The sequence below is a fragment of the Eumetopias jubatus genome, unplaced genomic scaffold, assembly GCF_037043125.1.
Source record: "Eumetopias jubatus isolate StellerSeaLion01/CBP00866 unplaced genomic scaffold, mEumJub1_p1.0 scaffold_17, whole genome shotgun sequence".
NCBI classification, from domain to species: domain Eukaryota; kingdom Metazoa; phylum Chordata; class Mammalia; order Carnivora; family Otariidae; genus Eumetopias; species Eumetopias jubatus.
In genome coordinates, this window is record NW_028274823.1 from 29,492,436 (window position 1) to 29,507,112 (window position 14,677).

The 14,677-nt window shown below is 40.7% G+C and overlaps 1 protein-coding gene and 1 long non-coding RNA gene across 2 annotated transcripts in view; one reads left to right on the forward strand and one right to left on the reverse strand.

The window, feature by feature from the left end:
* Positions 1–1,455, reverse strand: part of LOC148162151 (uncharacterized) — a 50,185-nt gene extending 48,730 nt beyond the window's left edge. Inside the window, exon 1 of the long non-coding RNA XR_015767113.1 lies at positions 1,344–1,455. This is a non-coding gene — a long non-coding RNA (uncharacterized LOC148162151). The remainder of the gene's footprint in view (positions 1–1,343) is intronic.
* BLOC1S2 (biogenesis of lysosomal organelles complex 1 subunit 2) lies at positions 947–7,922 on the forward strand. Its single transcript, XM_028098809.2, has 5 exons — positions 947–1,037; positions 1,363–1,479; positions 4,796–4,915; positions 5,620–5,724; positions 7,125–7,922. The coding sequence occupies exons 1-5, from the start codon at positions 959–961 to the stop codon at positions 7,154–7,156; spliced, it is 453 nt and encodes a 150-aa protein (XP_027954610.1). The 5' UTR covers positions 947–958; the 3' UTR covers positions 7,157–7,922.
* Positions 7,923–14,677: the final 6,755 nt, after the last annotated feature.

A 14,677-nucleotide genomic window follows, 5' to 3' on the forward strand; every position in this document is an offset into this window, starting at 1 on the left:
TGAAGAGAGTAAGGTAGCCCTTACACTGGCATGAGGGGTAGCTGGGTTTTGTGTGTGTGTGTGTGTGTGTGTGTGTGTGTGTGTGTGTGTGTGTGGTGTAGGGTGTGGGAGGTAAGAGGGTGAGATGGAGAATAAGAACAGGACTAAAAACTTCTACACTAGGATTTTGGGTGTGTAGGTCTGTGTCCCAAGACCCACTGTATACCTTTTTCCCTTCCCCTGTAATCTTTACCTCTTTCTCATTTTGCACCTTGCTGCCCAGTGGTTTTTTCTCATCCATTCCCTTCTCCCACCCTTCTCACCATCCCATCACATGCACTCTATACACCTGGGAGACTTGCGAAGCAGCTAAATGCAATCAAGATAACCAGAGTGTATCCTCCGCCGTAAAAAGTTACAAAGCTTTCTTCCAGAAAGACTGTATCAGCTGAAGAGAAGTAGGGGCCAACTTGCAGCTCAAGAAAAAGGGGCAAACGAGTTGTTTAACCAAGACATCGGAAGGGCCAGTATTTCGGCTCAGGGATCAATGAATGAACGCTTCCCAAAGGCTGGATGAGACTACCTTCAAAAGCATGGATTCCCTGAGCAGTCTTTGGCGACGACTACCAGCCTGGGTGGGGAGTGTCTAGGGAGAGGATAACCTGTCCTTGTGACTTTGGTCAGTAGGCCACCAGAGCTAAAACAATCCCAGAGAGGTCGTCGGTCTTACTACACTAGTGACAGGGATGAGCACATACTCGGTTCCAGACGCTGGCAACGGATCAATTCGCAATAGCTTATCTTAGCTTCAATTTCAGCTTCAAGCTTACTCTTTGTTATTACTCGTCATAAGCGTAAGCCGCAAGACGCAGTGGAGAGGGGGAGTGTCCCGGGGCTGCGAGCCCAGGGCGGGGAGGGCGGGGCACGGCCGGCGCGCAGGCGCGGGCATCCCACAACCGGAAGCAGCGCGGGGCGAGGCATGGCGGCGGCGGCGGCGGCGGCGGCGGCGGCGGCGGCCCAGGGTGTCTCCGCGACCCAAAGAGAGGAGCCGGTTCGAGGTACGTCGAGTAGCTGGGGATGAAGTGTCCAGCAGGAGGCTGGGGGCTCATCTGGCAGGAGCGAGCAGGTCGGAGGGGCGCACCTGACCTGAGGACTGGGGTGGCTTGGCCACGGGATCGGTCTGAGCCAAGGGCCGGTGCAAGGGAGCAGAGTTGGCGTGTCAGGTGGGGCAAGGACAAAGTAAGGGACTTGAAATTATGGCACATGGAGAATAGAGCCGACCGGATCGAATGAGGACAAGTGGAGGGATGTGGGGAGAGGGTGCCGTGGCTGGATTAGGACCCGGTGTAGGGCGGGACACTTACTCGTTCTCCTTTGATTCAGACGATGCCGCCGTGGAGACAGCTGAGGAAGCAAAGGAGCCGGCTGAGGCTGACATCACTGAGCTCTGCCGGGACATGTTCTCCAAAATGGCAGCTTACCTGACTGGGGAACTGACGGGTGAGGCGGGGTGTGGGCTGATTCGGGTACTGCCCTGCGTCACTCGCTGGAGCTGTAGTTTGGCTCTGGGAGCTGTGAGGTGCGTTAGTAGCATCAGTCTGTGGCTCCCTCCCCAACACTCCCCATGCCCTGAAATGTGCCTGTTGGAAGTTTGGGAAGGTTATGAATGGGAAAGAAGAAGGTCCATTCCTTCCCTGGAGAAATTCACTAGCTAATTTCAGAAATACATAAAAATACCTAATATAACTGCAAGCCTGGGTAGTGTAGACTAAGTATGAGAAGACAAAAAAAGAATTCATCAAGAAGTGCTTCCTGGAGGGAGGTGTATTTTGAGCAGGATTGTGAAGGGAATGACTGACCAAAAAGGGGGGAAACGATTGGTGAGTGAGGGGTATAAGCAAGCAGTTTGTTCCCTTAAAGCAGATGTATTTACTAGGGCAAAGAGAAATGAAATTGGGAAATGGAGAGTGACCAGATTTAGGAACCTACTAGGTTGGTCTGAGGATTTGGTGACCCACACTTGGGGACATGATTAGTTTTGGGTTCATTGTGTATTTCCAGGTGAACACATGACTGTGTGTGGAGAAAGGTCCAAAAAGTGAAGTTTGGTCCTGTGTGGCCTCTCATAAGCATTGTTTCACTTCCCCAGGAAATTGCTGTGAGCTAAATTTGGGAACCAGAAATAATGAGAAAATGCCTGATGCAGAGTGGGAGGGCTTGTGAGGCTCTATCAGTCTGATCAGTTTTTTTAGTTATTTCTGAACAAGAGAAACCAAGTGACAAAATCTAGATTTTTGGCTTCTCTTTAAAAATTCCAAAGATTTGGCAATACTAGTTCCCCATTCTTGTGATGCTGCGATTGACTAGAGCTGAGCAGCTGTCTCCTCTAAATGGCCTAGTGCAATGCAGTGTGTCCCCACCACTCTTTTTTCTCCCTTTTACTGGGATCTGGGAAGTTGCCCTTTATCACTGTTCTTACAGTGTTTTTTTTTTTTTTTTTTTTTTTAGTAGTGGTAGAGAAATGATTTTCTGGACCAAGATTTCTATCCAAGTTGGTAAAGTAAATTATAGGTGAGATGACTGTGTGTTCTAAGAAATGGGAGAGAGCATATTTTTTTGTGGAAGTGAATAATCTTACGTTTTTAACATGCAAACACCTGGCTTACTTCATTCATTTACATGATCTTGCAGACTCCTAGGTATTAAAGTGTGACCCTTGTTTTTTTTTTAGAGAGACTAATTTGCTGGCCGAGTATGGTTATGGAGGAGAGAGGTCAGACACATGAGCAAGATTTCGAATGAAGAGTAATGATGATGGTCAGTGACAGGGTGGTAGTAAAAGAAATGGAAAGGAGAGCATGTCTGCAAGAATATCACAGAAGTGGAATTTATAGGACTTGTTGAAGTGCCTTTGGAGGGATGGGAGCAGCTTAAGAGGTGTTCTAGGTTTTAAACTGATGGTGCCATCATCTAAAATAGGCAAGTGGGAAAGCAGAACCATGTTTAGTGTAAAAAATATTTTTGGTTTTGGCTTGGCTGATTTTAGATATTATCAGGACACTCAGGTGACTTGCACTTTTGAGTTCTGAGCTCAGAGAGTGATCTGAGCAGGGGAGACTGATTTGGGAGTCACCTGCACAGCGGTGTGAGTCAAGGCTCTGCAGGATGAGATTGGCAGGGATGTGCTTAGGGGTAGCTGAGGGCCTCAACTATCATCTCAGTGAATGCTTGAATAGGGCAATTAATTTTTTCTAACAACGGTTCTTAAAGTACCTAGGTTTACAAATGATTTACTTATCACAAAATTGATTTAGACAGAATGTAATTCCCTGTGATTGTCATTCTTACTTGTACAAATGCTTTTTTGAGTTTGAAAGGAAGCTAGCATCACCCTGGGAATGCCCATAGGAATGTGTCACCCATGTAAACATCAGTTGGGTTACAGCTGAGAAAAAATTGGGAAGTGATAGTTAAGGATGAATGAGAAAGGATCTAGCATAGAAACCTACAAAGAGTGGATTGAAAGAGATGAGAAAATCAGGGTAATATGATGACGTGGCAGCCAAGGGAAATGAGCATTTTGTGAAAAGAGGGAGCTCACTGTGTCAGGTACTATGGAGAGGTTGGGGAGCATAATAGCTGAGAAAACGCCGCTGTGGATTTGGTGCTTCAGAGAGCACCGATGACCTTGGAGCATGTAATTTCCCTGGATGGTGGGGGCAAAGGCCAGGCTGCAAGGGTTTACATGAGTGAATGGTGAGGAGGAGGAGGCAGTGAATATGAGCTGGTCTTTCAAAAGGGTTAGCAGTGAAGCTCCTTTGCTTTACTGAGCAAATGATGTAGGTGTAGCAGAAGAGAGAGTGCTTTTGGGCTGGAGAGAAACCTGAATATATTTCTAGATAGTGAGGAAACTGCCAGGATAGAGAATTTGGAAATGCCAGGGAAAGGAGATGATTGAAAAAGAGGCCCTGAAGAAGTGGAAACAAGAGCACAGGAGAAGTTGTCTTGGCAAGAAGAGGAGCACTCCTGCCTCTTGGGAAGATAGAAAGGTACAGAGAAGTTTTGAAGTGAGGCAGAAAGGTTGAGGCAGCTCATGTAGGTGGAATTTTCCACTTTTCAGGAAAATTGGAGGAGAAGCCATTTGCTTTGAGTAGGGATGGGGAAGGGAACAAAGGATATGAGAAGGAGTGCATAAAATGCAATATAGAATCACACAGTAATAAATGAGTTACTAAGAAATGGTTCCTGGTTGATTTTATATGTATTTATGATGCAGTCCTCCAGATTACATGTTATCATACCATAGAAATACCAATACTATGTCACCTTCTCTTTTCTTAGGACATGAATTTATTTTTTTTAATTAAAAAAAATTTTAAAGATTTTATTTATTTATTTGACAGAGAGAAAGGGAACACAGCGGGGAGTGGGAGAGGGAGAAGCTGGCTTCCCGCTGAGCAGGGAGCCCGATGCCGGGCTCGATCCCAGGACCCTGGGATCATGACCTGAGCCGAAGGCAGATGCTTAACCAACTGAGCCACCCAGGCGCCCCAGGACATGAATTTATTATTTTCCTTTTTAACAAAGGTTCTGAAGTCTCTGGATCTTATTTGGTTTAAATAGTTTGCTAATTATTACCTGAGTTTCTACTTAGACACAGAGTATACAGGCTGAGTATAAATGTCATAAATCAGTAGTGGCCTGCTCCTTTGACATTCACTGCATCCTGTCTTGAACTACCATTTGGCCTATGATTCCACATTCCAGTGATCTGTGACAAATCTTAAAGGTATCACATCTTCTGTTTATTTTAAAGCCACCAGCGAAGACTATAAGCTCCTGGAAAATATGAATAAACTAACCAGCCTGAAGTATCTTGAAATGAAAGATATTGCTATAAACATTAGTAGAAACTTAAAGGACTTAAACCAGAAATGTAAGTAATGATTTTTATAATTAAACATGTTTGTATTTAGTGTTCTTTTGTGCTTGGGGTTGTGGAGAAGTGGAGGGAACATGGCACCTGTCCTTAGGGAGCTCATTCTGTAAAAGTGCATTACAAAGTTATGGAGAATTTCTTCCATTTTGAGGATTAGCATATTTTGGTATGGTTATTTCTGCTTCTGAATCTTGATGTGATCAGTTTATTCCTGAAAAGGGAGAAGGGGGAGAAAGAGTAGTCAGATTTTAGTGAATTTATTTAACAGTGGAATTCTTAAAGGACTACTCTATAAGCAGAAAACCAGAACATCTATAAATGGAAAATGCTAATTTAGACTGGTAGAATATATTTTTCCATTGACTTATATTTGTGTTCCCTATCTCTAGGGAACACAAATTTTGGTATTCTTGGTACGGGATTACTCAAGAAACTGAATCAGTAATGGAAAGATTGCTTGAGGATCAAGGAATTTAAAAGAGAGGAAAATTAGTGGATGAGAGAGACTTGCTTTGTTGAGGTCACAGTTCTGCCTGATCTGCTAGTGTTTGTCCTGCGAGTGATCAGAATCATGTCCCCCCACCTAGTGTGTATTGGGCAGAGCTGGAGGGACACTAGCATTTTTACTTTCCTACTCCTTACTCTTTTCTATACTCTGTGTTGAGGCTGTATGAACATGTGGTCTGTCTTTGTTTTCAAAGATGCTGGACTGCAGCCTTATCTGGATCAGATCAGCGTAATTGAAGAGCAAGTAGCGGCTCTTGAGCAGGCAGCCTACAAGTTGGATGCATATTCAAAAAAACTGGGTAACCATTTTTATTTCTGTTTTGATTAATGAGAGTACCCTGCCCCCCAGTATGACCTTAGCTAATAGGATAGTTAACATTTATGGTGCACCTATGATGATCTATTTTAATTAAGCTTCACAAAAACCTAGTGAGAGTAATTTTTTAATAGTAGTAGTAGTAGTAATAAAAATACTATTTCCTGAGTACTCAATGATACATATCAGGCACTGTTCTTAGGGCTTTACATGTTTTACGCTTTTTATCCTCCCAGTAATCTGTGAGATAAGTATGTGATTTTTATCCCCATTCTTTGAAGGAGGAAACTGGTCGAAGGGGTTAAATAACTTGCAGAAGGATACAAGCTAGCATGTGAAAGAGCTATATTCCAAACCAGGTCTGTTTGATCACAAAGCTCAAGCTCTTAAAATTGTGGTTCAGCAAGCTGAAGCATCTTTAGTAATGTAAATACATATGTCTTAAAAAATAGAAAAGTCAATCAAGAGTTTTCTTGAAGGATTACTTTTCCTTTAAGGAGGAAACTGGTACTTATATTGTTGATGGCTTGCTAACTGGCTCTGGCTCTTACATCCATGATTAAAAACAAGGAAGTTGTCTTTATCCTAGATATAATTTACAGATTATTTTATTTTCATCATGGACAACTGTTGACTACTTCAGGAGAGAGGTCTGTAACAGAATGAGATGTGGCATGAGTGGTGAATAACAGTTTCATTGTCCGCAATTAAATTCACTAAGTGGTGAACCTTACTATATAGAAGGCATTGTACCAGATGCTTTCAAGGTTTGTTTTGGTTCATTTTGTTTTTTTCAAGGTTTTAAAGAAAAAGATAATCTATCACATTAAGAGGCTTATTTGATGGTCTTTTAAATCTGTGTCTTTCAAAATTGCTTTCCTATAGCGAGGTATAGGAATAAGAAAATAAAAGGGGAAAAATAGATTTGTACTTTCAGAGAGTTCCAGTCTGGCTCCCCGAGAGTGCCGGGGACAGTGCCTGGAGAAGCAATTTCCTGTGCTTAGTAAGGTTCCCCGTGACTCCAGTGCCGGTAGATCTGCTTACTCCTGGTGGCGATGTCTGAGCAGGTGCTATTGACAGGGTTAGAACTTCAGTGAACTTCTTAATTTGTGTGTGGGTGGGCGTGTGTGTTTGACTCCTTATGTTAGGTTGTGCACGTCGATGATTGATAACTAAATATCTGTCCTTAGCTAATATGATAGTTAACGTTTGTGGTGTGCCTCCAATTTAGACCCAGTTTGGACAGATTATGAGATTGAAGGCAATATATATATATTTTTTTAATGTAATAGATAATGTTGAATTTGCCTGGAAACGCTGACTAAAAAGATTTTTGTAAGAGCTGGTTTTAAAGATTTAATTTCCCCCCTTTCTCCCTGGCAGAAGCCAAGTACAAGAAGCTGGAGAAGCGATGAAAAACTTATTCCTGTGGAACAAAGTCTTTTTTAACATGGAAGAACGTTTTATAAGACCTGAATCCTGAGGCTGATGGATTGTCAGAACTCCTCAAAAGGAAACTATGCTGGTCGTCCCAGAAACGTCCCAACATTGGAGTAAACTGGAGGACTGTGGCTACCCCTGAACTTCTTTTGAGGCAGTATCCCTCAGAAACTCACACTTATAACTCCTTACCTTTTACTTGAATGTTTCATCATCCACTCAGGACAGTCTCTCAGAGTTCAGGATAAACCTGGGCTTGCCAGTAGAATCAAATGAGAGGACCCATTTTCTCTCATAGTCGTTGATTACTACATTATTTTCTTAATGGCTGGTTTTTTGAGTTTCTGTGTCAACAGTGTTTTTTTCTATTAATGATGCTGATGTATTGCTAATAAGATCCTAAATTAAAAAAGGAAAACAAACTTGTTCTTTACAGATTATCACCTTGTGAATGTCAGTAATTTACTTTTCCATAACATTGCAAATAACAGAAAATCTTAAAATAATTTCAGGCCGAGTCTTCTAGATTGAGCAGAAGCAGTGAAAGGAGTGTTTTGTTAGCTTGATGTATGTAATGGGCCCCTCCCCATCTCTTCTCTGTGTGAGTCAGATGTCTGGAGATGGATGACATCTTGACACATGGTCCCTTTTGGAAATGTGATGAAGACAAAGAGTGTATGTGTGTGTATGTGTTTGGGGGGGTGGGGCTGCCACTCAGAAAATAAAGTATTTTCTAAAACATCTTCCTACTTGTGCCTGCGGGGTCAGAGGGGGCTCCTAGGGACCCGATTGTCTTCCTTTCAGACTAAAGGCATCAATGGATGGAGGATACTGGCCAGTCTAGTTAGGAGGACAGGCATCCTTATTCAGAGTTGGGTGTTAGCAGCTAGGAAGGGGTCTGACGTCCTCAATTCTCTCTCCCAAAGAGTTCTTAACCCTTTTTCTGTCCTTTCCCACTGTGCCTATTCCAGACCGTTGTTTGTCCCCTGCTCCCCTGCACTATAGCTGGGTCTTCTCACTGTAATGACCCCTCAAGCACCTTATGCACTGCTGTCAGGACAGTCTTTCTAAAATGTGAAGTGGCTTTGTTACCCCTCCTGCTTAGGATCCATTAGTGACTTCTCATAGCCTCTTTGAAAAAGCCAGACTCTTTCTGTTTCTGTACCCAGAAACCAAAATTTTACTTATTTTTTTAAGATTTTACTTATTTGGGGCACCTGGGTGGCTCAGTTGTTAGGCGTCTGCCTTTGGCTCAGGTCATGGTCCCAGGGTCCTGGGATCGAGCTCCGCATCGGGCTCCCTGCTCAGCGGGAAGCCTGCTTCTCCCTCTCCCACTCCCCGCTTGTGTTCCCTCTCTCGCTGTGTCTCTTTCTGTCAAATAAAATCCTAAAAAAAAAAAAAAAAGATTTTATTTATTTATTTGAGAGAGAGCAGGGGCAGGGACAGGGGCAGAGGGAGAAGCAGATTCCCTGCTGAGCAGGGAGCCTGATGTGGGGCTCGATCCCAGGACCCTGGGATCATGACCTGAGCCGAAGGCAGACACTTAACTGACTGAGCCACCCAGGCACCCCAGAAACCAAAATTTTAATGAAATATTTCAATTCGCTTTTGTGTTTCTGAGGATGAACTTCTCCAATGAAATTCCCTTTATTAAACTTCCCGTAACTTTTTTATGTTAAGATTTGAAACATTTGGCCAGATACATATTCTGACACAGAAACTAGTATTTTGGAATGGATACATGTAGTGGGCAAGCTCCCCAGTCACATTTAGGGTACAGGGTTCTCCCAAGATCTGAAAATAACAGTTTTTTTCTGCGTGTGTGTGTGTGTGTGTTGTGGGGGGAGGGGGGGTGTTGTAAGTTCTTCATTTTTTTTTCCAGCTTTATTGAGCTATAATTGACATAACATTGTGTAAGTTTAAGATGTAAAATGTGATGATTTGGTATATGTTTATATTGTGAAATGACTACATAATAGGTTTAGCTGACATAGCTATCACTCCACATTTTGTGTGTGTGTGGTAAGAACATTTAAGATCTACTCTTAGCAACTTTCAGATATAGTTGACCCATGAACAACATGTGTTTGAACTGTATGGGTCTGCTTATATGCGGACTTTTGTATTTTTCATTATTAACATTTTTTATTCTCTAGCTTAGTTTATTCCAAGAATAGAGTGTATAATACATATAACATGCAAAATACATGTTTTTGTTTTTTTTAAGATTTTACTTATTTATTTGAGAGACACAGCGAGAGAGGGAACACAAGCAGGGGGAGTGGGAGAGGGAGAAGCAGGCTTCCCGCTGAGCGGGGAGCCCGATGCGGGGCTCAATCCCAGGACCCTGGGATCATGACCTGAGCCGAAGGCAGACGCTTAACGACTGAGCCACCCAGGCACCCTGCAAAATACATGTTAATCAATTGTTTATATTATCGGTAAGGCTTCAGTCAACAGTGGGAAGGGTCAAAGTTATATACAGATTTTTGACTGTGCAGGGGTCAGCACCTCTAACCCTGCCTTGTTCAGGGTAAACTGTGTATGATACAGTATTGTTAACTACAGTCACCATACTGTACATTAGATCCCCAGAGCTTACTCATAACTGGAGTTAATAACCCTTTGACCAACATCTCCCTCACCCTCCTCCCCCAACTCGTGCCAACCACCAGTCTACTTTGTTTCTATGAGTTTTGTTTTTTTTAGATTTCACATAAGTGAGATCATACACTATTTGTCTTTTTCTGACTTATTTCACTTAGCATAATGCCCTTTGTGCTTCATCCATGTTATCACAAATGGCAGGATTTCCTTCTTTTTTATTACACTACATTTTCTTTATTCATTCATCCATCAATGGACATTTAGGTTGTTTTCATGTATTGGCTATCATGAATAATGCTGCTGAAAATGTGGGGTTGCAGATACTGTGATTTCATTTCCTTTGGATATATACCCAGAAATGGGATTGCTGGATCCTATGATAGTTCTATTCTAATTTCCTAAAGAAGCTTCATGCTGTTTTCTATAGTGACTACCAATTTGCATTCTCAACAGCAGTGCACAAGGGTTCCCTTTTCTCCACATCTTCATTAACACTTATCTCTTTTCTTTTTGATAATAGCCATTCTCACTGTTGTGTGGTGTGAGGTGATACTGTCATTTTGATTTGCATTTCCTGATGGCTAGTGATGTTGAGCACCTTTTCATGTATGTATTGGCCATCGGTAGGCTTTGGAAAAGTGTCTATTTGGATCCTTTGCCCATTTTAAAAAATCAGATTATTTGCTTTTTTGCTATTGAGTTATTTGAGTTCCTTATATATTTTGGATATTAACCCCTTATCTGACAGATAGTTTGCAAATATTTTCTACCATTCCATAAGTTGCATTTTCATTTTGTTGTTTGTTCCTTTTGCTGTGCAGAAGTTTTTTTGTTTGATATAGTCCCACTTGTTAATGTTTGTTTTTGTTGCTTGTGCTTTTAGTGTCATATCCAAAAAATCATTGCCAAGACCAATGTCAAAGTGCTTCCTGTTTCTTCCAGGAATTTTACAGTTTTAGGTCTTATATTTAAGTCTTTAATCCATTTTGAAATAATGCTTGTGAGTGGTGAAAGATAGGGGTCCAGTTTCATTCTTTTACATGAGAATATCCAATTTTCCCAATACTATTTATTAAAGAGACTATCCTTTACCCGTTGAGTATTCTTGGCTCCTTTGTCAAATATTAGTTGACTGTATATGCATGGGTTTCTTTCTGGGCTCTTGATTCTGCTCCATTGGTCTATGTATCTGTTTTTACATCAGTTCTATACTGTTTTGATTACTATCGCTTTGTAACATAGTTTAAAATCAGGAAGTGTGATACCTCAAGTTTTATTCTACTTTCTCAAGATTGCTTTGGCTATTCAGGGTCTTTTGTGGTTCCATACAAATTTTAAGATTGTTTTTTCTATTTGTGAAAAATGCCATTGGATTTTTTTTAGATTTTATTTATTTATTTAAAAGATTTTTATTCATTCATTTGAGATGCAGAGATACAGAGAGATAGAGGAGCATGAGCAGGGGGAGAGGGAGAGGGAGAAGCAGGCTACCCACTGAGCCAGGAGCCCGAAGTGGGGCTCGATCCCAGGACCCTGGGATCACAACCCGAGCCAAAGGCAGATGCTCAAACGACTGAGCCACCCAGGTGCCCCGCCATTGGATTTTGATAGAGACTGCATTGAATCTATAAATGGCTTTGGGTAGTATGGATATTTTACTATTAATTCTAATCCATGAGGGCAAAATATCTTTCCACTTATTTGTATTTTCTTCAGTATCTTTCATCAGTATCTTACGGTTTTCAGTGTACAGATCTTTCACCGTTTTGGTTAAATGTATTCTTAAATATCTTACTGTTTTTGAGGCTATTATAAACAGGATTGTTTTCTTTCTTTTTCAGATAGTTTGTTATTAGTGTATACAAACACAACTTATTTTTGTATGTTGATTTTGTATCCTGCAACTTTACTGAATTCATTTATTAGTTGTTTTTTTGTTTTTGTTTTTTTTTTTTGGTTATTTAGGATTTTTTATCTATAAGATGATGTCATCTGCAAACAGAGACAGTTTTACCTCTTCCTTTCCAATATGGATGCCTTTTATTTCTTTTTCCTGCCTAATTGTTCTGGCTAGACCTTCTGGTAGTGCGCACCTTTGTCTTGTTCCTAATCTTAGAGGAAAAGCCTTCACTCTTTCACCACTGAATATGATGTTAGTTGTGGGCTTGTCATATAGTGCCTGTATTATATTGAGGTACATTCTATGCACAATTTTGTTGAGTTTTTTTTAATCATGAAAGGATGTTGAATTTTGTCAAATGCTCTTCCTACATCTATTGAGATGATCATATGATTTTTATCATTCTATAAATGAGGCTTATTACATTTATTGATTTCAGTATGTTGAACCATCCTTATATCCCAGGGCCAAGTCCCACTTGATCGTGGTGTATGATCCCTTTAATGTGCTGTTGAATTCAGTTTGCCAGTATTTTGTTGAGAATTTTATATCTATATTCATCAGGGATATTGGCCTGTGGTTTTCTTTTCTTATAGTATCCTTATCTGGCTGGCTTTGGTAATATAATGAGTCTGGGCGTGTTCCTTCCTCCTGTTTTTTGGAAGAGTTTGAGAAAGATTGGCATTGATTCTTTTTTTTAAGATTTTATTTATTTGAGAGAGCAAGCGAGAGAGAGAAAGCACGAGCAGGGGGAGAGGCAGAGAGAGCCCGATATGGAGCTCAATCCCAGGACCTTAGGATCATGACCTGAGCCGAAGGCAGACGCTTAATCAACTGAGCCACCCAGGCGCCCAAGATTGGCATTAATTCTTTAAATCTTTGGTAGAATTCAGTGAAATAATTTGGTCCTGCGACTTTCTTTGTTGGGAGTTTTTTGATTACTGATTCAAACTCCTTACTCATTATTGGTCAGTTCAGATTTTCTATTTCTTCTTCAGTCTTGTTAAGTTTTACGTTTCTAGAAATCTATCCATTTCTTCTTGGTTGCCCAATTTATTGGTATATAATTATTCACAGTGATCTGATATGATCTTTGTATTTCTGTGGTATCGGTTGAAATGTCTCTTTTTTCATTGATAATTTCATTTATCTGAGTCCCCTCTTTTCTTGATTAGTTTAGCTAAAGGTTTGTCAATTTTGCTTATCTTAGTTTCATTGATCTTTTCTCTTGTTTTCCTATTCTCTATTTCACTTATTTCTGCTGTAATCTTTATTATTTCCTGTCCTCTGCTTACTTTGGGCCTAGTTTATTCTTCTTTTTCTAGTTCTTTGATGTGTAATGTTAAGTTGTTTATCTGAGACCTTTCTTCTTAATATAGACATTTACAGTTATCAACTTTCCTCTTAGAATTGCTTTTGTTGCATTCCACAAGTTTTGGTGTGTTGTGTTTCCATTTTCATTTGTCTCAAGATATTTCTTATTTTTCCTTGTGATTTCTTCTTTGGTCTATTAGTTGTTGAGGAGTGTGTTGTTTAATTTCTATGTATTTTTTTTTTTAAGATTTTATTTATTTGAGAGAGAGAGAACGAGAGACAGAGAGCATGAGAGGGAAGAGGGTCAGAGGGAGAAACAGACTCCCTGCTGAGCAGGGAGCCCGACGCGGGACCCGATCCCGGGACTCCAGGATCATGACCTGAGCCGAAGGCAGTCGCCTAACCAAATGAGCCACCCAGGCACCCTCTATGTATTTTTTAACTTTCTAATTTTCTTCCTTATTTCTTATTGAATTCTAGTTTCAAATCATTGTGGTTGAAAAGATACTTGATGTAATATCTATGTACTTGAATTTGTTGAGACTTGGTTTGTGGCCTAACATATCTATCCTGGAGAAATTTTCCATGCACTTGAGAAGAATGTGTATTTTAAAGCCAGACTTCTTAGCATGCATCAAGACCCCTATTTCTTTCATTTTTTTCCAATTTCATTTTCTATTACTCTGACACTTACACCGTATTCAGCTATCTTGAGCTAGCTTAAATTCCCATGGATGAGCTTTCTTTCCATAAACTTTATATTTCAGAGTAGATTTAGATTTGTAAGAGTTATAAAGATAATACAGAATTCCACTGATGAGTTTTCGTATCTTACTGTTGTTTCCTCTTCCTGAAGTGATTACCTGCCCGTATTTGGCAAATTTCTACTCTTCTAGATTCAGTCCTGGTTTCTACTCCTGGGCTGTGCTGGATTGCCCCCGAAGTAGAGAAAACACATGCTTTGTGTGCCATCAAAGCAGGGGCATCGATAGTTAATGAGACAGGGAATTTAACATTTCTCTCAAAAGTGAGGAAAACTAGAACTTTGTGGTTCTTCCTTAAACTTATTTATGTTTTAGTTAATTTCTAGTTACTTGGCTGACCTTAGTGAATTTTCCCTGCCCCTCCGTCTTCAGAAACACCTTAGTTTCCATTTCCTTATCCATCGTTGTCTCCTACAAATTGGACTGAACTCCTCCAAAAAGTCAACGTCATGAAAAACAAAACCAAAAGGTAGGTGGGCTATTGTAGACTTAAAAAGACTAGAGACAGACTGAATATAAGTGTGAAACTTAATTGTATCCTGAATTAAAACAAGCCCTAGATATAAAAAAAAAACAAACTGGGGGGCACAAATGGAGAACTTTAAATATGGATGTGTATTAGATAATATTATTGAATTAATTTTTTTAGGTGTGTTAATCGGGAACGTCCTTATTCTCAGGAAATACACTCTGAGGTATTTCTGACGTCTGCCATTTACTTTCACATGATTCAGTGAGAATAACAGCGCTGTTCACCTTGAGGGTAAGGGAGGAAGAAAAGGTGGCAATATGTTAACACTCACTGAATCAAGGTGATGACCTTTTAACTTCAGGTGGGGTTAAAAACTTACCAAAAAAAGTGTGTAGTATGTAGGGAGTCTGTCTTGCCCCCTGGACTGATATGCCCCCTG

Excerpts from the sequence above, each read along its gene's own strand:
- BLOC1S2 (XM_028098809.2), top strand. The coding sequence starts at position 959 with ATGGCGGCGGCGGCGGCGGCGGCGGCGGCGGCGGCGGCCCAGGGTGTC. Across the intron at positions 1,038-1,362 it reads AAGAGAGGAGCCGGTTCGAG|ACGATGCCGCCGTGGAGACA; the intron begins GTACGTCGAGTA and ends CCTTTGATTCAG. Across the intron at positions 5,725-7,124 it reads TGCATATTCAAAAAAACTGG|AAGCCAAGTACAAGAAGCTG; the intron begins GTAACCATTTTT and ends TCTCCCTGGCAG.